The sequence below is a fragment of the Callorhinus ursinus genome, unplaced genomic scaffold (assembly GCF_003265705.2).
Source record: "Callorhinus ursinus isolate GAN/ISIS: 27379988/994484 unplaced genomic scaffold, GSC_fseal_2.0 scaffold13, whole genome shotgun sequence".
NCBI lineage: Eukaryota > Metazoa > Chordata > Mammalia > Carnivora > Otariidae > Callorhinus > Callorhinus ursinus.
The window spans coordinates 34,507,827-34,534,057 of NW_027397075.1; the positions used below are offsets into that span (position 1 = coordinate 34,507,827).

Here is a 26,231-nt window from a genome sequence, read left to right on the forward strand (position 1 = left end):
GTGGTTTAATAGAGTGACAGTCCTTCAAGTGACCAAGCATGATCCTCTTCCCACCAGCTAGGGCTGAAGTGTGGAGCATCAGGTTATAGGTTCAATGTTGGAGTTAAATCTAGGTTTGAGCAGAGGGTGCAATTTCAGCCTCACTATATTGGTTTATTCAGTCTTAAGAGAGAAGAGAATCATAATTTTCTATGCACATCCTCCAGATTGGGGGAAGGGATGATCATTGTATAGACTATAGAAGATGCAGGAGGACAGAAATATTTACTTACTTTGTCTTTGGAAAATTTGAAAATCCTCACAAGGTTGTACTGAAGATTTCATGAAAGAGGCGGGGCTGATGGCGGTGATTATCAGGGAGATATAAGCCACACCATGCTTCAGTGCTGCAGTTTCCTCTTTTGGAATAACAGATCTTTCAGTGGGAGCAGAGGGTATTTATTTTCATTTCAGTGGTCTTAAATATGAGTTTTATTATAGATAATAAAAAGCCCCAATTAATTATCAGTTCCTAGACAGTCAATTAGCCACATTCCCTAATAGCATCATATCTGTGCACTATTTATAACAGGCCCTTATTTCTTTTAAACTCTCATTCCATTAGTTTGCTGAATTAATGGACAAGTACATACAATGGTTACATAGGTTGTATTAAAATGCCTGATCAGATGTGATTTTTAAACAAATGGTGTGAAGCCATTTCATATGAGCTTTCCACTTTCATGTCTGATTTAACTTACCATTGATAGCAGTCTTTCTAATTCTTCTTCACTGATTGGAAAATACAATGACTCCCAAATTCTGTCTTCTGCATTTCCATCCACTGGGCAGTAGTGAGAAGAGTGATTTCTTTTGTAAATGTGGTGGATCAGCAGCTCTCAACATGGTCAAAAGAAGTGTATTTGTGAAAGTTTCACTTGTCATTCTGATCCGCAGCTAGGTGATAACATTGGGGTCTTAGTTTGGGCTGCTGTAACAAATATACCATGACTAAGTGCCTTAAACAAGAGCAGTTTTTTTTCTCACAGTTCTGGAGGCTGGTAAGTCTAAGATGCCAGCAGATCCAGTGTCTGGTGAGAATCCTCTTCCTGGTTTGCAGATGACCCTCTTCTTGTATCATCACATGGCAGAGAGCAAGAAGAGTTAGCTCTCTTCCTCTCCTTAAAAGGACGGTAATCCCATCATGGGTCTCCATCCTCCTGACCCAACTGCCTCCTACAGGCTCCATCTCCGAATATCATCACAATAGGAATTAAGGTTTCAACATATGAATTTTAGGGGGATATAAATATTCAGTCTACAATAAGTGGGTTAGAGAATCTTTCTTTCTTTCTTTTTGACATGGAATGAGTGCAAGGCAGTGCTTCAAAAACTATTCTCTTCCTATAGATGAACAATGGTAATACAGCAAATAAAATGAAGTTATCTAGGCACTTAGATTTCTCCTATGCAACTTGGGACATCTTATTAAATTAGAAAGCAAAGAATAATTACTCTGATAATCATTTAAAAAGTAATACTTCTATCATACTTGTTACAACTCCCAACTAAAATGACTATTTTAGTTCTTCTAATAAATCCTTTCTAATATAATTACAGAAACTTAGATTAATCTGAACTAGACTATTATGATAAAGTTACATCTTCTATGTATTGTCTCGAGGAGTTAGAAATATCATTTTAGACACACTGTCAATAATTTTATAGCTTCCTACGAGATAAATAAGGAGAAACAATTATTTTATTGATACTAACCAGAAGTTCTAATAACAGTAAGTAAAAGTGTTCAAAATTGCAACTAGATGCCTGGTAGGTAACAAGTTAATTATCTGGTAATTTATATGTGAAGCCTAATAATTTGTAATTCAACTCATATATAGATAGCCCCTGACTTATATTGGTTCAACTTATGATTTTTTGACTTTATGATGGTGTGAAAGTGATACATACTCAGTAGAAACTGTACTTTGAATTCTGAATTTGGATCTTTTCTTGTATGGTCCCATATTGGACCAGTACATGGTCCCGATACTCTCTTATGATGCTGAGCAGCAGTGATGCAGCTGCATTGAGCCACATGACCAAAGAGTAGATAACTGATACCCTTCCAGCTGTTCTGTACCCATATAACCATTCTGTGTTTTACCTTTAGTACAGTATTCAATAAGTTACATGAGATATTCAACACTTTATGATAAAATAGTCTTTGTCTTAGGTGATTTTAGCTGATTTCTGTCAGCTACTGTAGGTATTCTGAGACATATAAGGTAGGCTAAGCTAAGCTGCAGTGTTCAGTAGGGTAAGTATATTCAATGCATTTTCAACTTGCGATAGGTTAATCAGGAAGTAACCCCATCATAAGTCAAGAAAGATCTGTAGTTACACCTATTTATATGCAAAAAATATAAAATAGTCTCCCCAATTCTTCCTCTTAAAAACTAGCAGATACTAGTCGAGAGCTTAGTAACTTCATGGTCCTGATATTAATATTGTAGTACATTTGTTCATAGGTCAGCAGATGGATATAATTGAGGCTAAATGTACTTATCAAAATAAGTTAATCAAACTGAAACACTGAACCAGGGAACTTACTCTTCATCTCATTAGATTTGTCTGCCCTTTTGAAAGTCTACTCCATACAAGAATTTGTTAAAGCAGCGGTTCTTATGCTCCTTTATCAGACAGATCTCAGTGTAAAAACACCTCCCCCCCAACCTAAACAAACAAAACTGGAACATCACCATTGCATTATACCTAGTCCTCACCAGTACTTCAAAGTCTGATTGTTAGAGTTGCTTTTGTTTAAAAAATGTGGGTTTTTTTCTTAAAGATTTTATTTATTTATTTATTTATTTATTTATTTATTTATTTGACAGAAAGAGAGAGCACAAGCAGGGTAGTGGCAGGCAGAGGGAGAGGGAGAAGCAGACTCTCTACTGAGCAGAGATCCCGACATGGGGCTTGATCCCAGGACTCTGGGATCATGACCTGAGCCAAAGGCACCCACTGAGGTGCCCCTGTTTTATTATTTTTTTAATCACAAGTTACTGATTTATGCTAGAGACAGAAGAAAAAATATTCTGTCATTTATGAAAAAGTAGTGACTTTTAAAATACTTGACTGCAATCACAACGGGAGGCCTCATGGCTTTTAAGTCCTGACTCTCCATAGAGATTTTCTTGTTGGGTGGATTTTATAGGAACTCGGGGGCATAAATACAATTATATAACAGGCTGGGGAAGAAAGACTTTTGGTGTTAGCTTCAGATATGTGATTCAGAGGCTAGCAGACTTCTCCATCATTTATTTATTACATAAAGCAATGCTTATTAAGCATTTCTGGTGTGAATGTAGTGCCTCTAGGTAACTTAAAGTAAAATCTGCTCCTGAGACTCTACTTATATACGATTAGAAGAGGTGCTGGGGGGATGGTGGGTTCATAACTACAGATGGGTTTCTGGGAACATTCGAGGCATCCAACTCACCTTTGGGATTCCTGTTTTATCTGTGGTTGTATTATATCTGACTCCTTTCTCCTGCTGGCAACATATTAATGATCTAGTTATCTACAAGTAGTCCCCCATTTGTTTATTCAGTTGAACTTAACAGTCCGGTGCCCTCTGAGTAAGATGGTAAGGTAGTGTGTGGTAAGGAGCTTCAGCTTCATTTCTCTGGTAGAGTTTCACCTCTGTACTGTGGTGGTTATAGAACATCATTGGTTATAGAACAACTATTCTTATAACTGATTTGACTATTTTTTCATCTCAGACGATGGGGTGGTACCATTTTGCTTACTCTGGGGAACAGCTATTCACTGTGGTTGGGCATCCTTGCACTAGAGGGAATAGTGGGTTGAGAATGATACCTGTTACAGTCTTCTCTGAGGGATTTCCCTATTCACCAACTCCTTGTTTTCCCCCAGGAGAATTATAATTTCAATATTCAAATGAGGAAAGAGGACCTTTTGAGGGAATAGGAGATTATTGTCTTTTCTAAAAACTGTGATTGCCCCCATGGCTTCTGAGGAAGGGAGGGAAGACATGAACTCAGGGTGAGGAACTTTTGTGACAAACTCTAAAGGATGGTTGTCACTTGCATTAGACATCCCCTTCTTAGCTTCCGTTTTGATTATTGAAAAATACCAGAATGAGTTAAATTGGATGGAATCTCAAATTAGATTCATTTTGGGGATAGATGTTGCCAGAATGGCCCGATATGGGGTACTGGATAGGCATCTCAGGTGGGGAACCTGTATCACTTATTTTTTCCCACTAAAAACCTACATTCTTGCTATTTATATGGGTTTTCTTCTCCCTTTCTCCGTCCCCTTTGTATCTGGTATTTCTCCCCTCGATTCTTCCTTCTTTCCCAGGTGTGTTTGATAACTGCTCCCACACTGTCAGTGACAAGGGCTGGGCCCTAGGGATCCGCTCAGGGAAGGACATGGGAAGGCGAGATGCTCGCTTCTTCTTCTCCCTTCGCACCGACCGTGTGAAGAAAGCCACCATTGTGACTGGCCACAGTCGCTACCAACCAGGCACATGGACACACGTGGCAGCCACTTACGATGGACAGCGTATGGCCCTGTATGTGGATGGCACTCGGGTGGCTAGTAGTCCAGAGCAGTCTGGTCCCCTGAACAGTCCCTTCATGGCGTCTTGTCGCTCTTTGCTTTTGGGGGGGGATAGCTCTGAGGATGGCCACTATTTTCGTGGACACCTGGGTACACTGGTCTTCTGGTCGACTGCCCTCCCACAAAGCCACCTCCAACACAGTCTTCAGCATCCAACTGGAGTGGAGGAACTGACTACCCTGATCCTGACAGCCAGTTTTGAGCCCTTGGAAGAACAGTGGGCCCCCTTTAGGGATGGGGAGTATCCACGGCGTGAGGTTCTGCAGGGCTTTGAGCCTGAGCCTGAGATTCTGTCACCTTTGCAGCCCCCACTCTGTGGGCGGACGGTTTGTGACAATGTGGAGCTGATCTCCCACTACAATGGGCACCAGCCCCTCCAGGGAGAGAAAGTGATCCGCTACCAAGTGGTGAACATCTGTGATGACGAGGGCCTGAACCCCATCGTGAGCGAGGAGCAGATCAGCCGGCAGCACAAGGCACTGAACCATGCCTTCAGCCGCTACAACATCAGTTGGCAGCTGAGTGTCCACCAGGTCCACAACTCCACCCTGCGCCACCGGGTTGTGCTTGTGAACTGTGAGCCCAGCAAGATTGGCAATGACCACTGTGACCCTGAGTGCGAACACCCACTCACGGGCTATGACGGGGGTGACTGCCGCCTGCATGGCAGGTGCTACTCCTGGAACCGCAGGGATGGGCTCTGTCACGTGGAGTGCAACAACATGCTGAACGACTTTGACGATGGGGACTGCTGCGACCCCGAGGTGACTGATGTGCACAAGACCTGCTTCGACCCCGACTCACCCAAGAGGTAAGGGACTGGGGCTTGGGGTGTCCTACTTGTAGGTTGCATTTCTCACATCATTTTATGCTTTTGGTTTCTGGAGAGAAAAGAGGTTCACACAGAGGCTTCACACAGCCCCCAAATAAAATATTCATCCATCCCATGAGACATTATTGAGCTTTTGTGAAGTCCTAGGTGTTAGATAATTAGGGACACAGGGATGGCGAAGACAAGGGACAGCCCTTACAGAACTCATTTTCTGTGGAGCAGACAACATGTACGTGGTGTGACATGTACCTGAAGATGTATGCTTCAGGTGCTTGAGGCACAGAGAGCCAAACAGCTTAGTCTGCCAGAGGAAGCCAGGGGCTCTTCAGAGAGCAAATAAAGTAAACATTGGCAGAAACCAGTCGTAGGTTCCCAGCAAAGTAACACAAATCTGTGAAGAGGCCTCATGTGCGTGTGGTCTCTGGTGCAGTTTGGGCCGTTCAGCAGCTTTAGGAACACAAGACATTCTAACAACTAACCCCATGTCTCCTTAAGGCGACCACAGTCTTCCTCTTTGCCCTGTTAGATTCCATTCCCTACCCAGCATCCAGAAAGATCCTTTGTAAAAGGTAAATCAGAACCTGTTACCCCCCTTCTTACTTTCTTTCTCCCCACTGTCCTTAGAATAGAATCCACGCCCCCCACCTGGCTCGCAGAGTGTGCTGCAAGCTGACCCCTGCCTACCTCCGTGCTTCTTCCCCCAGTCACTCTCACACCCTCGCTGTGCAGCCTCTCTCCTGTTCCAATGAGCAGATCAGCTTGTTCTTGCCTGAAGGCTTTGAAACAGCTGTTTCATTTTCTTGGAAACCTCTTTCCCTTGACCTTCCCTTGGTGGGTTTTCTCTTGTCATTTTGATATCAACTGAAATGTCACCTCCTGAAGAGGCCTTTCCTGATTTTCCCTAATTTAAGTAAGCTACTCAATCACTATTATGTCAACTAATTTTGATGCTTTATGTTAACACTCATCCCTTCTAATGTTTTCTTGTACATTAGTTTGTCTTTCTCCTGCCTGAAATGTCATTCCATGAAATCAGGGCCCTTGTTAACCGCTACATACTTAGTGCCTAGAATAGCTCCAACATAAAGTTGTTTGTCTCATGTTTATTTTAATGAATTAATGCATCTGATGTGTCTTCTATTGTGAGACAGAAACCAGTAAGAGGATTTCCATTACCGTCAATGCAGGGGTTGGGGAGTGTTAGAGGGAGGTAAGAAAGGAGAGAGGTGGGTGGTAAACTTGTTAATTTGTGTATGCAGGCAAGGCTTCCTCATGACATAACTGGTACCTTTGTACAAATTATAAAAAGGCTTACATCTGAGCTAGGGTGTAGTGTTGGTAGAAGGTGGGAAGACTGGATCTCAGCTCCCACCCAATACCTGGGTGGCTGCCTTTGTGTTTCTTGGCCACAATTTGTATAGTAATTTGTGGTATCCCTGTGTGTGGGCAGTCAGTTAACACTAATTAATAGATCGCCTTATAGTTCAGGCATGTGATGTTAAAGACTAAGTGTAAAATTTGGAATCAAGATACAGTTGAATTCGAGAGTCCTTGCTACTTAACTAGCTATATAAATTGTGTAAGTCACTTTCTGAAATTCAGATGTCTTGTCTGTAAAAAGAGGGTGATTGCAGTAATACTTTGCATTACTTATATCCTTGGGCTGTTTTGTGAATCAGATGACATAAGGAATAGAAAAGTGCTTGGGGACTGAAATTTTCAATGTAAAAAAATTGTCCTAAACTAACATTAATTATTGTCATTATTAGACCTGACAGATGGGAAGCCGTTGTTTATATAATAATAATAAGGGAAATTGATCGCATTCCCAGAAATATTCACATAAGAAAGATTCTGTTTGGGTTTGGTTTTTAGATTTTGATAACCTTAAGCAGAAGCTAAACCTCACTAACAACAGTGGTTGCCAACTCTTTGGGGAGACAGGGAAATCTGGCTTGTTCTTATTTTTCTTCTCGCTGATTACAACAACCCACTGCCATGACTGAGAGAGCTGTTGTTCCAGGTACCAGGCACCATTCTTCTTAGTGGTCCTTTATGTCTCTAAATACCTACAGCTACTACCCTTAACTAAGTGTTTGTAGCTTATTCCCTTTGCTGACTCAGAGTTGCCATGGCAACTCATCCCTTCCTAGCCCTAGACCCAGACGTGTTTCAAACCTCCCTACCCTGACATGCAAAATTCACTTTGTGGAATAAAAATGAACTCTTTATGCTTTTTTGATAGTTAAAAATATTTACATCAAAGTAATAAATGCTCATGGTTACAAATATCAAACTGTGTCAAAAGACATAAGGAAAAATGGCGGTCTCTGGCCTAACTTTTCCCATCCTTCTCCACCCTCTAGCCTTGCTCCCATACTTGATTATTTTACCTGTCTCTTTTGATAATTACCTCCATGTCTCCAAATATTGTATTTATATTACTTGATTCATCGATTTTAAATGTTATGCATTGGCTTGCTCTTATGATAAAGAGGTGACTTTAACTTTTATATTGTCTCCTTCTTCTCCCCTCCATCTTTCCAATATAGTTATTTGACTATCTTTAGTTAAATCAGTTATATATACTTACAAGATCATGGCTATGATTTTTTTTTTCTGCAGAACAAACTATGATTCTATTATTATATTTCCTTCCTGGTGTAGCTTCCTCCCATCCCCCACCCTACCCCTTGAGTCTCTATTTCTTCCCTCCCTCCTTCCCTTCTTCCTTTCTTCCCTCCATCATTTTTGATATCCTCAATTGTTTTTATCTAATCAGTTAATCTATAGAATGTGTCTTCTTTTTCATTCTCTGGAGCTCTTCCTTCTAGTTCATTCTATTTTTTTTCTCCTCTTCCAATCTTTTTTCTTTTTTTTTTTGAGAGAAAGTAAGAGAAAGTATATGAGTGTGTTGTGGGGGGGTGCAGAGGCAGGGGAAGAGGGAGAGAGAGACTCTTAAGCATGCTCCATGCTTAGCAGGAGCCCGATTTGGGGCTTGAGCTCAGGACACCGATATCATCACCTGAGTCAAAATCAAGAGTCAACGCTTAACTGGGTGACCCACCCAGGTGCCCCTCCTCTTCCAATTTTGACCCAGTTATCTAGGTCTGCTGCACAGTTTTCATCCCAAAAATTCTGCTTTATGATTGGAGCTGCTGTGTCCTGAGCTGTATGATTATCTCCTTTTTTATTACCTTACCTTATTGGACATTTAATTTACAACTTTATTTTACTGGAAGATATCCTTAAGTAACTTTCTAAGAAAAATGTTGTAGGTATGACTTTTTCTGAAAAACATTTCTCGAAATGTTTTTGTTTTGCCTTTACACAAAATTGATAGTTTGCCTTGGTGTAAAATTTTGGGTTGGAAAACATTTTCTCTCAGATTTTTTGAAAAAATTCATTAGTTGCCTCTAGCTTCTCTTTTGATAATTGTGTGTCTTTTTAGAGGGGGATTGTTTTGTTTCCTTGTAAAAATTGTTTAGAATCTTAGCCTTGTTACTTTAGGGATTTTATGATAATTTTTTAGAGTTGGCCTTTTATTTTTCTTTTGTTGAGCACTCAATGGTCCTTTTGATTTGGATACTCATGCCCTTACCTTTGGCAAATTGTCTTAAATTATTACTTTGATACTTTTTATTAAGTTTTCTCTGTCCTGTGTTTTTCCTCTTGAGGCTCCTGAGGATGGATCTCCTGAACTTATTCTGTGTCTTTTTTCTCTCATATGTTTTATCTCTTCTTTCTTTCTTTTTTTAAAAGATTTTATTCATTTATTTGACAGAGAGAGACACACAGAGAGAGGGAACACAAGCAGGGGGAGTGGGAGAGGGAGAAGCAGCCTTCCCACTGAGCAGGGAGCCCAAAGTGGGACTCGATCCCAGGACCCTGGGATCATGACCTGAGCCGAAGGCAGACGCTTAATGACTTTCTTTCTTTCGAGATTTCTTTGAGTTTATCTTCTAACTCTTCTATTGAATTTTTAATTTTAGCAATCATATTTTTAAGACCTTCTTATTTTTTTGACTTTCTATATTAATCTATTTTTATTTTAAGGATACAAAATTTTTTAAGACTAAAAATAAGTTATATTCTGATTTTTCCCCCCTGTGCACTATATCTGACTCATCTGTAGTCGACTTTTATTTTTCCCTCCCCCCACCTTAGTTTCTATCTGTCTTTCATGCTGTCTTTTCATGTTATTCCTCAAATATCTAGCACTTGTTCACAATAAGAAACATGCTTTTGGATCTCTACTTATCATGATCTAAAAAAGGATAATTAACTGAATTTCTTCTTTTGGAGGAAGAAATTTGCATAGTGGAGAGGAGAGCTTTTTTCTTTCCCAACTCCCTTATATTTATTTCATATATAGACTTTTTCCCTTCTATCCTCTGCCTTGTATTCCTTATGCTGAATTTTTATTATTAAAAATATTGAACTCTTATTGACAAGAACCATATTTTGAAAAACTATTTATCAAGGTCCTTGATGTGCCAGACACAGTGAGCTAAGCAGAGGGACAAATATAAAGAATATATAAAGAGCAGGTGCTAACAACTTAGTGGAGGGTTTTAGTAATTTTGTCAGAATTCCCTGGATTTATTTTATCAAAATTAAATCCAGGCCAAAGCACTGAAAGCAGAATATGAAATGCAGACTGCTTTTCTGGGCTATGGCTTGGGTTGTTTGAAAGGCCTTTGGATTCATAGAGACAGATATCTGGATTTCTATAAGAGTCTGTGAGTTGGTTGAGCTAGTGGTTGTCTTAGAACTAAATTATTCATATATAGTGTCCAGTTATCACAATTAAATCACAGAGCTCAAGCTCATAATTCCATTATACTGTGACTCTGAAGGAATCCAACTTTAACAAATGCTATGCCAGACATTTTTTGAGCAAGCAGAGTGTGCCAGGGACAGAGTCCTCTTGGGAGCTTACAGGTTGGTTGAGTAGTGGAGGACACACCTACAGATAGATTACTAACATACAAGTACAATGACTGGCATATGAACAATCCTCCTCATTTTTCAAATCCCATTCAACATTCTCCCTTTCCCTACCCTCAGCAAGAAATCTAGCCCAAAGAAGTTCCTCTCCCAAAGGCTCTGAGAGGAGCAGAGAGCCTGAGGAATCCAGCATCAAACATCTGTGACCCAGATGGGCCTATCAAAGGGAGAGTATTTATCAGACTTGGGCTGGTCAGAAGGAGATATGAATTATAGATACATTACCCAGCCAGTTGAACAGAATTATCAAGATAGAGGAACTTGGCTTATGGATAGGGAAGGCTACATGGCCAGATGTCTCTTTGTACATGGTAGCCACCCTGGGAGAGCATCTATCAGAGCTGAGGGAAGGAAGGGGGTTGAGAGTCCACCTAATAAAATCACAAATGTTGACCACTCCCTATGGTGCATCCTAGGAAGCCAGGCCAAGGGAATCTCCATGCCTTAAGGGAAACTCAGCTTCCCCGACCTTTGCATGCTTCAGCTTTTTTTTGGTCATGACTTGTTTCTGTTATTTTTCTCTCTAAAATTATGTCTCAGAAAAAAAAAATAAAAAAAAAATAAAATTATGTCTCAGAGATGAAGGGCTCTTTGCTTCCAAACCTACTTTCTATCCCTTGTTCTTTCTCTCCTTTTCACATCAGCACCGAGCTTAGTATCCATTTGAATTAGGAACAGTGTGCTTGCTTCTCCATTTTGGATTCTATATGTCAGATCTCATAATATCATTATCATGGGGAGAAAAATCACCAAATAAAAACAAATGGCTGAGCATAGGTTAAGGAAGCAATAAATCACCTAGTGTCAGACCCATACTGTGAAGCAGATAATGGGATGCTGTACATTTGTTTTTTGAAGCCTGTGGTAGGCTAATGTCTCTGTGTGTTGGTGACTCACTGTCTCTTTTCTGCCTCATTCCCTGAGTTTTGGTACTGGGGAGTTTGAGGGCAGAAGGACTGCTAGTAGTGCTAGGACATGGCCCACTTCCCTCTAGAAGGGTCCTCAGGAGGGTGGGCTGGGAGGTGCCCTGCAGGGGCATGGCTGAGAGTGGTGTCTGCACTTGTACACTACAGGGTTTGTATCCAGGGGCAGGAGGGCAGATGCATGTGCCATCAAAGGGAACAACAGGTGGAGAAATCAGCACTGCACAGACTTGGATGCTCAGGATTAGCTGTGCTTTGCTCACCCATTCTCTGTGGCTGTTGAGCCAAAGAAATGGTTGGGCTGGGCCCCTGCGGTGGTGGGTCTGTTAAACATCAGCCAGGCTTCATTATAGGTTTCTTTTGAAGTTGGGATTCAAAGTTCCCTGGAGCCAAAAAGAAAAAAAAAAGCACAAGGAAAATAAGCTTAAGGGGCAGAAGAGGGCAGAGAGCAAAGAAATGGGGGAGAAACTTTAAAATGAAACAAAGAAACCTCTCAATCCCTCCCCTTCAAAATGCACAAGCAGTGTAAATTCTCAAGAGATGAGTCTCACCTTTTCCTACCCATTTTGCATAGCAAAGATAATAGGGGGAAAGAAATAAAATACTTCAGGTAAACTTAAAAAGCTTACCTGCACATAGAAATGTCTCGTGTTTGTTTTGCTATAGACCAGTTTCTCCCTAGTCCCAGTAGGTACCCTATTATAGGGTAGATGAAGTCCACAATTTTTCTCTTCACCTGGCTCAGTGAATTTTTCTCCCCAGGTAAGTGGGGGAGAGGTTGTTTTTCTCCTTTTTGTGCTTATTTCCTAGCCAAATAGACTTGTGAGAGAGCCATGTCGTATGTCTGGGTTAAAAATATTTCCTCTTAGAAAATTTTTAGGAGAGACCCTTGTCTCCAAGTGCATTCAGTTGTTTAAGGTACTTAGGTATTTTCCTAGGGGTTGGGTGCTGGCCCTGGTACCCTGGTCAGATGCCAGTCTGTCTTAGATGATTTCACTTAGGGATTCCTTCCTAGAATTTAAGCCTAGGAATCTCAAAGAACGCTGCACACTTACAAACGTTTTCTTTTTCTTGTACTCTGGGAACCCTGTTTGGAGGTTACTTTAGTAACTAGAGGGAAGTTGAATCTTGTTGGTGGGTCTTCCCCCTAATCCAGAGAAGTAGGTTTGGGAGAGGGTAGAGCATATGTCATGGTGGGCACCGGGGGTTTTTCTGAGGATGCGTTACATTGGAGTGCCAACCCCTGGAGGACATTGCTGACTCATTAATTCCCTGAACACCAGCACATCTCTCACTTCTCACCAGGACCTCTGCAGCCATGGATCTGATTCCCCTAGCCTGATACTTGGATAATTCCTATGTATCCTTCAAGTCTCAGTTAGGATGTCACTTCCTCCTTGGGACCATTCCTTTGTCCTCAAATAACAAGTAGCTGTCTCATTTGGATCACTTCTCATTCCCCCTCCTGCCACCACTCTGCTCTGTCCCCCTCCTCTCTCACTTGTATTATTACAATAGCCTCCTAACTGGTCTCAACCCCTTTTGCTCATGCCTCCCCATCCCCAGTCTGTTTTTAATGTAGCAGCCAGAGTAATCCTATTAGTATAACTCAGATCAAGTCATTCCTCTGCTGAGAATTCTCCAGCAGCTTCCCAGCTCATTCAAAGTCAGTAGAACTACTGTAACCTACAGTACCCTATCTGATCTGGCACCAGTTACTTCTGGCCTCATCTCCTACCCTGCTCTCCTCGTTTACTCTATTCCAGCCACACTGGCTTTCTCGTTGTCCCTGGACTTGACAGACTGACTCCTACCACATGAGCTATTCGGTGGCTTTTCACTCTGCTAGAATGTACTTCCTCTAGATTTTTCCATGGCTGGTTTTCCCATTTCCTTCCAGTCTTTTTTCAAAGTCACCTTCTAGGCAAAGCCATCCCTGGTGACCTCATCTAAAATTTCACACACTCCTTTGACTCTTCATAGTTTCTTTCCTGTTTTATTTCTCTTTTTAGAAATTATTACTAATATGTATATGTATATGGCATATATATATGATAAATTATATATGTATATATAATTTTGATTAACACCCATCTTCTCCACTTTTCTAAGATCCATTAGAGAAGGGGTTTTTATGTGTCTGGGTTACTATTTTACCCTAGCACATAGAATAGCAAAAGGATTAGACTAAGAAGTGTTCATTAAATAATTGTTGAATAAAAGAATGTTCTCACCTCAGAATGGTGGTTGGCAAACTATGGCCTGTGGGCCAAATTAGCCTATCACCTGTTTTTGTAAATGATATTTTGTTGGAATGCAGCCCCATCTACTTGTTTACTGTTGTTTAGGGCTGCTTTCATGTGGCAAAATTGTGTAGTTACAACAGACTATGTGGCCCACAAATCAAAAATATTTACTATTTGGCCCTTTACAGAAAAAGTTTGCCAACTCCTGCCCAAGTACATACTCATTATACTATATTGTAATTACCCATTGTTGTCTGTCTCTTGCACAAGACTTCAGGCTCTTTGTTCATAGTTCTTGTAACATACTCCGTTGGTATTTTTAAAATGAATTAGCATGTATATAAATGAAAAGTCAATGACATGGGGGGAATGACAGTGTTGGGCAAGAGTTTGGGTACAGTATGGTGTGCTACTTTGTATAAGAAGGGTATTCAGAATACACACTTGAGTAATCCCTCCTACTCGTCTCATTACTGTGGTAGAATTGCCATATTCAGAAGTAAGTAAAAATAACTAAAGATACCCATGAAAGTGTGAAAATGTTAGCTGAGGAGGGAAAAAGCTGTAAGCCATTTTATTCATTATCTCATTACTTGAATAGCAGAGCTCCCAGATGGCTCTGAGAGTATGAAACATGGAGTAAATCTTGATGATCAGAGGAGCAGTCAACCACAATAGCCAAGAAGTAAGATGAGTCCTTATTAGCTGAGAGACAGTGATTGAGGGAAGGAATAGGTTCTTCACAAGGGATACAGCAGTTGCCCCCTATTTACAGCTTTGTTTTCTGTGGTTTCAGTTATCCACAGCCACCTGTGCTAGAAGCAGATAATCTTCCTTCTGACATATTGTCAGAAGGTCAGTAATAACCAAATGTTACATCACAATGCCCATTTCATGCACATCACTGCATCTCATCCCATAGGCATTTTATCACCTCACATCATCACAAGAAGGGCGAGTACAGTACAATCAGATATTTTGAGAGAACCCACATTTGCGTAACTTTTACTACATATATTGTTATCATTATTCTATTTAATTATTAGTTGTTAATCTCTTACTATGTCTAATTTATAGATTAAACTTTATTAGAGATATGTGTGTATAGGACAAAACATAGTATGTCTAGGGTTTGGTCTATCCATGGCTTCAGGCATCCACTGGGGGTCGTGGAATGCATTCCCCTCTAATAAGGAGGGGACCGCTCTTCAGGCCCTCCAATCAGATAAAGCCTGTTTGAGATAATGTCACAGATTAGCCAAGATTCTTGCCAAACATTTTAATTGGGCTTTTGTGGTTGTAAAGAACAGAGGCTTACTCAAGTAAACTAAAAACAAAACAAAACAAAACAAAAAAATTATCATACAGTGGCATATGGTCTGGAAGTGGAGCTCGGAGGCTGCCAGGGATGGGGCAGGTTCAGGCACTCAGGCAAAGGCTTCTCTAAATCTTAGTGCATTTGTACCATTCATATCTTTTTACCAGTTTGCTAGATTAATAAGAGTTCCTGTACCCTTATAGTGTTAGTTTAAAACTAAACTCAGCTTGCTGTGGCTTTTGCTTTATCTCATTAACTCTTCAGATTTATATCCCATTGCTAATGGCCTCAGTCTTTTGCAGTATCTTGGTTCAAATTCTGGAAATGGTCAGTGTGAATTGGCACAATTTATCTTTGCATGTGAGACCAGAAGTCATAGGTTTCCGGCCAGCCTTGAGTTCAGGCAATTGTGGGCAAAAGAGCAAGACAGCAGAGAAGGCTCCTCAGGGTTCTGAGGCAGCAGTCCTCTACCAGCTGGTACCAACAATCTGGGTATAGTGAACTGGTTTTTTGTTTTCACTTCTTGGAGATGAAATGCCTATAGTCCTAATTTCTGGTCCTGTCCTTTTCCTTAGACCCTAGACCTTGGTATTCCTAGTAACGTAATTTCCATGGAATTTTAATGCCAATTTTATATCTAGGATTCTATGATCTAGAAATCAAAACTTAAATATTCAGGATAATCCAGGTAAACTACCTAATTCATAGTAACATATGTATATCTTACTATGATACCTATCTATCATCTATCTATCTGTCATCTATTTATCTTACAAATGAACAAGGCACTTTGTATGAATTATCTTATTCAATGCTCACAATAGTTCCAAGAACTAGATATTTTTATTATCTCCTTTTTATATAAAGAAAACTGAAATTGAGATGGTTAACTCACAATCATCATGTAGTGGCAGAACAGGGATTAAACTCTGACTTCAGAGCCAGTGTTATTAACCACCATTCTATGTTTGTGTGTCAGGGAGAAATCTTGTTATACACTCACAATAAGCTATGATTAGCAAAATACATAGCTCATAGTGAGTGTACAATAGATATTTGGTTATTTTAATTGTATAATGATAGGCTCAGAGAATGTATACCTGAAAAGATGAGGGAAAGGAAACAGAAACTACTGTGGGCTTATTCTTAGGAAAGACGTTATATAAGAGGTGGCTCCCTTAAGCCATGATTAGTGAAGTGATGGAGAAAGAGTTTGTAAGGTAAAGGCAAACATATGAACCAATGTACAGATAGTCATATGCAAACATATTTTGGCCACTATAAAAATTTTAGAACATTTTGAGGAGTGCCTCGGTGGCTCAGTCACTTAAGCATCTGACTCTTGATTTTGGCTCAGGTCATGATCTCACGGTCATGAGATCGAGCCCCATGTCAGGCTCCGCACTCAGCCAGGAGTCTGATTGAGACTCTCTCTCTCCCTCTTCCCCTGCCCCAAACCTCTTTCAAATAACAAATAAATAAATCTTAAAAAAAAGAGAACATCTTGAAAGGGGGGAGAAATTTCCTAGGGAAGAGTAAGAAAGACAATTGGAAAAGTTCTATTGGGAAGCCCTTAGATGGGCTAAGGGATTTGAACAGTAAGCAAATGGGAGCCATGCATTGTGTATAGAGATATTGATTAATCTATTGATCAACTGATCAATAGATAGATAAATGTTTTAATATATATATGTTTTAATAGATACCATCTCTCTTGAATTTTAGATCTTCCTTTTGAGATTGGTTGGCTCATCCCTGAAAGACAGTTTTTGGGATTTCCTTTATTAAATGTTTGATAGTCATATGCTTTCTTAATTTTCATTTCTGTGAAAATATCTTTATTTTACCAAACTTCTTAAAAAATAACTTTGCTAAGTATATAATTTTAGATTGACTATTTGCTTTCTCTTATCAGAATATGATACTAGAATGTCCTGGTTTCCATTACTGCTGTTGAAAAGTTAGCTATCCATTGCCATTCATTTGTATTTATTCTGCCTTTTCTCTTAGGATGTTTTTGAGATCTTTGCCTTCAGTGTTCTGCACTGTGATATGTTTCACTGTGATTTATTTGATGTAGATTTTTCTTTATTATTGCATTTGAGATCTATTGTCATTTCTGAATCTAAGCATTCATGTCATCAATTATGGGAAATTATTAGTCTTATTTCTTCAAAGACATCCTTTTAATAATTTCTCTATTATCTCCTTCTGTATTTCTTATTAAATATATATTATTCTTTTTCACTCTGTACTCCATGTCTCTTAACATCTTTACAATTTTTCAATCTTTGCCTCTGTGGGCTCTGTGTTGCATTTTGAGCAACTATTTTTGGATTTATTGACCCATTGACCCTTTCTTCAGGTTTGGCTAACTTGCTCTTAAAATCACCAATAAACTTTTAATTTTTATTAGTATATTTTCACCTTCCTAAGTTCTATTTAGTTCTTTTTCATATCTGCTTAGTCATTTTTTAAAATTAGTTTCTGTTACTTATTCATACTTTCAATATTCTCTTTTATTCTTAAAAACCTATCAAAGTGATGGATACATGATTTTATACATGTGATAAAATTGCATAGAACTAAATACACACATAAGTTAATATGAGTAAAACTGGGAAAATCTGAACAAGATTGGTGGAGTGTATCAAAGTGAATATCCTGGTTGTGATATTGTACTATAGTTTTGCAAGATGTCATCATTGGGAGAAACTGGGTGACAGTTATTTAGTATTACACTGTGATGTTTCTTACAAGTGCATGCGACTATTCAACTATCTAAAAATAGAGTATTTAATTAAAAACATATTAAGCAGGCCACCTGGGTGGCTCAGTAGGTTAAGTGTCTGCCTTCGGCTCAGGTCATGATCTCAGGGTCCTGGGATCGAGCCCCACGTCAGTCTCCCTGCTCAGCAGGGAGTCTGCTTCTCTCTCTCCTTCTGCTGCTCCACCTGCTTGTACACACACACACACTCTCTCTCTCTCTGTCAAATAAATAAATAAAATCTTAAAAAAATGAAAAAACATATTAAACATACTTCTTTTATATTTTATATCGCTAGTCTGATTCTGTTATTTCTGCTGGCTCTTGCTCATGGCACCTTATTTCCTTTGTGTTTATGATTTTTTATTGTGAGCCCCTGTTCCTTAAAACTTTGTCATATTTCATTTTGGCCTGGATTGAAGACATTCTTTTTATTTCTACCAATTGCCTGGGGCATTACTGACATGGAAATACTTTAAATTTATATGATTGGCATGAGGCTTTTTAGACCATAGAGTATTAGTTTGGGGAGCAAACCTGTGAGGGTTGCTGTGGTTACTTCCCAGGGGAGATTTTCACCTTCCATATTAGATCAGGATCAGGGAATGTAAGTTTCCTTGCTGTCCCCCTTGATGAAGTGGGCTTTAAAAATTTTTTTGGTGCTCTGTTTTATTGATGGTACAGTCCTTGAGTCTTGGCTTTATGTGGGGTTCTCCCATAAAACTCCCCACCTTGGCTAAACCCTAAATTTTGTTTCCTATCCAAGATTTTCACAAGGCCATCAAACTGAAATTCAAGGGCACTAGAAAGGGGCAGAGCCTCAGAGAAGCCAGTGGCTTCAGAGAATGCTACTTTTCTAGATTGTTATTTTTACTTTATATGTGGGCTCTGAAGATAGCTTAATTTCCTTTCAGTTTTGTAATTCATTTAAAATTTATTTTTGCATTTTATTAAGAGGTTTTAGTTGTTTTCAGTGAAGGGATGATCAGGGCTTCTAAACTCTTTATAAACCAGAAATGGAAGTAATTCTTCAGAAAACTAACCTGGGAGTAGCATGCAGAATCAGTGTTACTTACAATCCAGGGAGATCGGAGGCAGGAATATGACTCTCTAAACTCCTATTGTAGTTTAGCCAGGCAAGGGTAACGGGTTGAAAATGATTAGGGAAATTATTATGGCATAGTGGAAATAACTAGGAAACCAGAAGTGAGCAGAAGTGTGTTTTAGCTCTAGCTCCAGCCTAGTCACATATTTTTTTTAAGAGAGGGAGGGGGGAGGAGCAGAGGGAGAGGGGAGAGAATATTAAGCAGGCTCCATGCCCAGTGCAGAGCCCAACATGAGGCTTGATCTGATGACTCTGAGCCAAAATCACATGTCGGATGCTTGACTGAGCCACCCAGGTGCCCCTAGCCTAGTCACATAATTTAATAATTTGTTTATATTCATATTCATATTTACTGGTATTCAACAAATGTTAATTGAGCACCTAGTCTAGCCCAGGCACTCTCTTGCGCACTGTGGGTATTGTGGTGAAGGAAAAAAAATCGCCTCCCTCCTGGAGCTTATAGTTTCATGTGAGAAGACACACAGTCTACAAATACAAGTGAACACATGATATGTCACATGGTGATGAGTGGTGTGGAAAGGGATTCAGCAGATTAAGGAAAACAGGGAGAGCTTGTTGTAGAAGCAAGGAAGGTCTTACTGAAAAGGTGAACAGGTATCTGAAGGAAGTACAGAGTGAGCCACATGGAATCTGGAAGATTATTTCAGATAGAGGGAAGGAGCTACTATGTATGACTGGAGTAGAATCAGTTAAACAGAGATTAATAGGTGTGGAAAGTGTGTGGATTTTAGCTTTTACTTTTGATGAGTTGAGAAGCTGCAGGAGGGCTTAAGCAATAGAATAATATCAGTGGAGAAGGTGTAGAGAAATGCCTAATTGTCCTGTCACAAAGAGATATTGTGAAGTTCAAATGAGATAATAGTGTTGAAATGCTTTGTAAACTATAACTACCTCATAAACATCTGGTAAGACATTGCATTGGGTTCATCGTGAGTTTGAAGTGATGGTGGACATCCTCAAGGAGATATTGGACAGAAGATTGAAAAAGAGATGTGAAAGAAGCATTTATCTCAGTGTGGAATTTACAGGTTCAAGATCATGCCTTATACAGGAATAAGAAGTCCTCATGAACCAGGAAGCAGAGACATTAATCACCCTGACCCAGACGTAATCTGTGCCCTATCTCTTCTTATAGGCTTCTTTCTCACGTAAGTACAAGAAAGGCAAAGCTGAACACAATGAGCATCTTCTGTCTACTATGCTTTCGATAAGATTTATGTTCAGGAAAGCCTATGTCTGCCCTCTGTGTTCAGTACCCAGTAGGTACTCAGAATTATCTACTGAATGAACGCTGCAAAGTTGGGGGTGGTCATAGGACTAGGACAGAATTAGGGATTGAAAATTATTTCATGTAAAAATTTAAAGTAGTAAATGCTGGGGTCAATACCACATCATGAAAATTTATAGGGATGAATTTAGATTTCAGACTATAAAAAATGCAGAAACCAAGCTGGTGGATGCTTGTGTTTGCAGCAATCAATGTGAAAATAATCATGAGCATACGCTTCATATGAGGCAAAAGCGTGATGTGGCCATTAAAAATATGCCAACAATTTTGGACTCTGTTTAAAAGGGATAAAGTGCTCGATGTCTGGAAGAGATGCTCCCTCTAGACACAGTTCTCATCAGACTCTGTCTGGAGCCTGTGCTCAGTTCTGGGCAGCAGGTTTTATGAGGAACATCAACAACCTGGAGCACATCCAAAGTTTGGGGAGGAGAGTGGTGATGAGCAAGACAGTAAAATAGCCTGTTCGTCATCAAGTATGGATTTCTCCCTACTTGATCAAGAAGCCAGTATAAAGAAATTTTTAAAAAGTCACAGTGTTCTCTTTTGCATCTCACTCACTCTATTCATTCATCTACTCATTCAATAATTCATTTAGTTTCTTTTTTTATTATGTTATGTTAATCACCTTACATTACATCATTAGTTTGTGATGTAGTGTTCCATGATTCATTGTTTGTGCATAACGCCCAGTGCTCTACGCAGAACGTGCCCTCTTTAATACCCATCACCAGGCTAACCCATCTTCCCACCCTAATTCATTTAGTTTCTAACAAACATTTATTGGATGCCTACCCTACCAAGTTTTATACACAGTAGTGGGCACTAGGGATATAATCCTTATCTTCGAAGAGTTCACATGGGAGGGACAGACATACATGAATATAATTGCAAATACTGAGTGGGGTCTTACTCCTCTCTAACCCCAAAATTAACTCTGTACACTGTCATCAGAAAAATCATTCTGAGAAACATTTATATATTCAGCTCTTCCCAACTGGAAGGATACATTCAGGAGTGGGGAGATGGGATTTGAAGTAGTTCTTGAACGATGGGTAGTAGAGACCAGAATGGAGGGTATATTAGGCAGGGGATTAGAGTCAACGGAGAATTGGCACCTGTCATATAGTACAAGGATATTTAGGATAATAATTATAATAGTAATTGCCATTTATTCAATGGCCTAACCATTAACTGAAAATAGGGCAGCATTATGGGGCATTCACAGTCTAATATTAGAAGGACAATTATTCAGATTGACTTCATGTGAAGCATAATACTTTCTGTTAAATACATTTTGTAATTATATCTAACTTTTCTGCTCAGTAGTTTGGTCTCAGTAGTTTGGTCTGCTCCTTTTCCAGAGGTTTTAAAATAATGGGATAAATCATCACCTCTAATTTTGCCATTCAGGGCCCTTCCTGCATGATCATAGATCCTTGGTCAGCAGTTAGATAAAATCACATTTTCTTCCTTTTTTTAGTGGCCTCATCCATCACAGGTAGTTTTGAAAAGGACACAAAGTGAAGACAGCCTGTGCAGTAGGGGTCTGTCCTATCTTTAGAGCTCTTGGGGGAACCGTCACAGCATCCTTATGCAGTTAATTTAAGTGGATCACCTGATTTCAAAAATGTATGGTGGCCAGTATTAAAACTCAAATCCAAGGAATCCTTTTCTAGGGCTTATTCAAATGTTTTTCTAAATTTTGCTTTCTTGTATATTTGGACTTTATTTCCATGGCAAGAGAAATCCTTATGCATTTTGTAGACATATTTCTAAATAAGAGGTCTCTAGAAGAAATGTTTATTTTTCTGTTTAGGGATTAGTTATATCATGCCTTACTGCAGACAGAACTTAATGTGTAATTTATATTTTCATATGATACAACAATTTAAAATAAACACATGGATAAAAAAAGAGGAAAAGAAGGGAAAATGAGGACAGATAAGAAAAGATAAAGTCAGTGGTGAATTTAGTATGCAAAATGAGTGCATATATATTAGAATGCTAGAGTTAGACCACAGATTTAGCTCTGGACTTCCCAGAATTAGTACAAGAAATAAGAAAGGATAAGCTACATGGCTCACTCTATTTATAAGATAAAAACAAACAACCACTCGAGAAAAGCTAGTGTAGGTAATCGTACTGGACAGATATTTCTCCTGGGGACCACATGTAGACAAAACTATGTAGTGTGATGAGCAACCTTCTCTACAATGCCCTTATGCAAGAATCTAATATTCTCTTGAAGAATCATTACTGGGTCTGCCATTCTAAGCACAAGTAAAGTTAGTTTTATGACCTCAGTTTCCATCTTTTAGAGAATGGTTGGAATAATTTTATCCTGGAATAGTTTTGAAGGTGAATAATCAGAGAATAACCAATCTGGAAGGGGTTCAGAGCCCAGGAAACAGTTTAGTAGCCATGAACTGAAGAAAGGACACACCTCCTTCTCTGAGACTGAAGGGAAGGCAATGAGAGTGGATACAGATATACAAGTTGTTGGCAAGCAGGCAGGGATTTGAGAGAGGCTTTGCTTGGTAGCCTTCATCTTCTTGGTGAAGGAGAGGGAGGGGATTGCTGACAGGGGCTTGAGGGAGGTGGCAATCATTCACAGTAGTCTCTTTTGAGTCAAGTCTTCATGTACTGAAATGGGAAGGAGACCTATAAGACTCACCCCATCTCCTTCTTTCATGAATTGTGAAAGAAAGTGATTCTGAAAATAGCTGCTGTGAATCTCTAAGGGGAGCAACCAAGGTAAATTCTGAAAGACATATGAGGCTACTCATATTCAGAGTCATGGAACATCATAACTGGATCTTGGAAGTCATTTAATTCAATTATGTTATGTTATGCTGTTTTATATTATGTTATGTTATGTTTTATGTTACGTTATGTTACGTTATGTTATGTTATGTTATGTTATGTTATGTTATGTTATGTTATGTTATGTTGTTATGGATAAGGAAACTTGCCTTAAGTCACAAAACCAATGGATTAATTGAATAACCCAAGGGGAGGTTGTCTGACTCCCAGTTGTTTCTTCAGGCTGCTAGGCAGAAGGCAGAAGACCCTACATTTAAGCCTCTCATTTCCCCATTTCATTCTATGCTTCTGATTCACTCCATAGCCTTAGAACTATACTTTGGAGTTCAGAAGGAGAAGCTTGAGATCACAGATTCTTTAGCAGACTCCCTTGCCTAGGTGGCCATGTGCTTATCAGGTCTACTGTTTTCATATAACAAAATCATCGATAAAGTAGATGATGCTGGAGAAGGATGATGAAAAGAAGATATGAAGTAAAGTTCTGAATGAGAATAAAGCCCAGAGCTGCCCATCATTATGGGTAATGTGACTCCCGGGAAATTAGAATTGGCTGACTCTGTGGTGTCCATTGCTGGCCACTCTGGGACCCTGCTGTCTTGGTGACAAATCAGCTTCTATTTTTGCAGCAGGCATGGAGAGCAGCATGTAAGTCCCAATTTTAAAGGAACAAAGAGCCATGTGCCCATGCCTCATTTCAGTTGCTATAGGAGAGGTTGGAAAATAAAGGAAAATCCCAAAGATGGTTGGGCCAAGAAAGCCATATCATTTTTCCAGAGCAGGCAGCATTCTTCTTTGAAGAGTGAGTGAATCATTAACCCAACCCAGGGTGGGGGACAAGGAGGGAGGGCAAGGGAGGTAAAAAAATTGATGGTGAAGGAAAAGAAAGGGATGAGTGGAGGAAGGAAAGAATATAGAGGCACCTTGTCCTTATTGTTTTCCATTATAAACTTGAAATTCTTAATTTACCCTTCTTTAATAACCTAAAAGAACAGAAGCTCTATTAAATGGGCCATGTATTATACCATAGCAAAATCTGCTGTTAGGTCAGACTTGCATGAAGCCTGTTGAATGACCTCTGTTATTACATATGAAAACTTCAAAGGCTGGCCAGAAACTGAATAAATCCTTTGAGATTATATTAGTTTCTTGATTTCCTCTCTGTCAAGTTTCATGCAGGGTCCCCCTCAGGCGTCTGGAATCTTCGCATTGTGTCTAAATGGGGTTTTAAGACAATGATTAGGTCCATTTCTGAGTAAACTCCATAGAAGTGTGGTAAAGCCTTCAAGTCATAGTTAACTCCGTGGAAGATTGAAGAGGTAATCCTTCTTAGCAAATCAGAACATCTTATTGGTTATGATGACTTGTCTGAAGATCTGAACTAATCTAAAAAGTGCTCTCATAGTTCTTCCTTTTGTAGATGGTTAAGACTTAAAAGTAATGGTTTTGGCACTGTGAGAATGTTGTTTGGTGTGGCTAGATCACAAGCTAGAGTTTGAGAAATGTAGCTAAGTTATGCCATGACAGACAATCCCAAGATATTTCTGATCCTAATAAGTACTGATTTATGTAGATTCATATTTTCAGTGTCTCCATTTTGGAATTTGAAATATTTTAATATCAAGGAAAACCTTGAACTCCTTGGCTCCTATAGACTCTATTTGGTGGCCTCTGCTCATGGTTAATATTCTGAGACCCATTTTGTCAAAACAGCTTTTCAAGATGAATCACCTAGACCTTCAGAGGTCATCAGATCCATGCCATATCTTCAGAGATGGGCCGCAATGCCCCCATGTTTGTTACTAGCCATACCAAAATAACCAGACAAGGAGATTTTACCATGTTTCAGTCAATGACTCAAATGCAGGAAATAAGAAAGAATTCTGCCCTGTGGCATATATGGCTCTTGTTTGGTACATATTAACTGATATTTCAATAAGTGAACTTTTGTCAGTATACCCATCTATCATGTTGTGAAGAACATACTGAGCAAAGTTGAACAATGAAATCAGGAAACTTTAGCATAAGCACTCATGCATTTGTTTATTCATTTATTCAAATAATATTTGTGAAGCATGTATGATGTCCAAAGTACTATTTATCTGTGAGATTTACTGAGGTGAATAAAGGATAATTTTAGCTGTTAGAGATTTTATGATCCCAGGCATTCATTAATTCAACAAACACCTTCTTTGTATAATAATAATGATTATGGTAGGATAAGAGAAACAATCTGGGACTGCCCAGGTAAGCCAGGACATATGGTTTCATATCAGGGAAGAGATTATGGAGAAAGTAGCTGTTAAGCTGGACCCTGATGTACGTTTAGACCACGGTCACAGATCCTCCTTCATATACATTGTACCATTAGCTCTGTTCTTCACATATAGGTCTTGTAGCTGTCTTAGCATTAAATAGATAGTAATTAAGTTCCCTAGGTCACTAATTATCTTAAAAGATGTCTGAAACTAACTTATATCAACATTTTCTGTATAGAGGCTATAATGTTGTTGTCTATGTCAGAGAAGGTACATGAGTTTTAACCCAGGTGCCAACTTTAACTGAATGCTGGTAAGTTCCTGCAGCATGGTATTGAAAAGGATTGTGAGACTACAGCAAGGTTCAGTGGGAAAGGATGCTGTATTTGATTATCAGTGTCTGCTCTGGACACAAGAAAGTCAAATTGGTGGTGCTCATTTGCTTTCTTTCAGAAAGGATTTATACATAAATCCAGCAGGTAATTTTTGACAGTAAGTATACATCATTAGCTTACCACTTTCAACTGCACAATCCCTTGGCAAGGGTAAAAATCTAGTTGACCCTTAAACATCATGGGGATAGGGGTGCCACCCTGCATTGAAAAATCATGTATAACTTTTGACTCTCTAAAAACTTAACTACTAATAGCCTACTGTTGACTGGAAGTCTTACCAATAAGTCAATTAACACATATTTGGTATGTTATATGGATCATATATTGTATTCTTATAATAATCAAGCTAGTGAAAAGAAAATGTTATTAAGAAAATCAAAAGGAAGAGAAAATACCTTTATAATATTGCACTGTATTTATAAAAAAAATCTGCATGTAAATGGACCAGTGAAGTTCAAACTTGTGTTGTTCAAGAGTCAACTGTAATGAAATTAAACTGAATAACTATTTGCAGTGAGTCTGTAATCTGTCCTTTTCCTTTTTCATATACATTTGAATTAGTTTAGATATATCAAATAATAAGGTCATCTGCTAAGACTTTGAGACACATTAGTGA

General features: G+C 39.2%; 1 protein-coding gene across 1 annotated transcript in view; it reads left to right on the plus strand.

The window, feature by feature from the left end:
- Positions 1 to 26,231, plus strand: part of PAPPA2 (pappalysin 2) — a 265,350-nt gene that overhangs the window by 26,639 nt on the left and 212,480 nt on the right. The window contains exon 2 of the mRNA XM_025878001.2: positions 4,372 to 5,443. Within this exon, the coding sequence (XP_025733786.1) occupies positions 4,372 to 5,443 (1,072 nt within the window). The remainder of the gene's footprint in view (positions 1 to 4,371; positions 5,444 to 26,231) is intronic.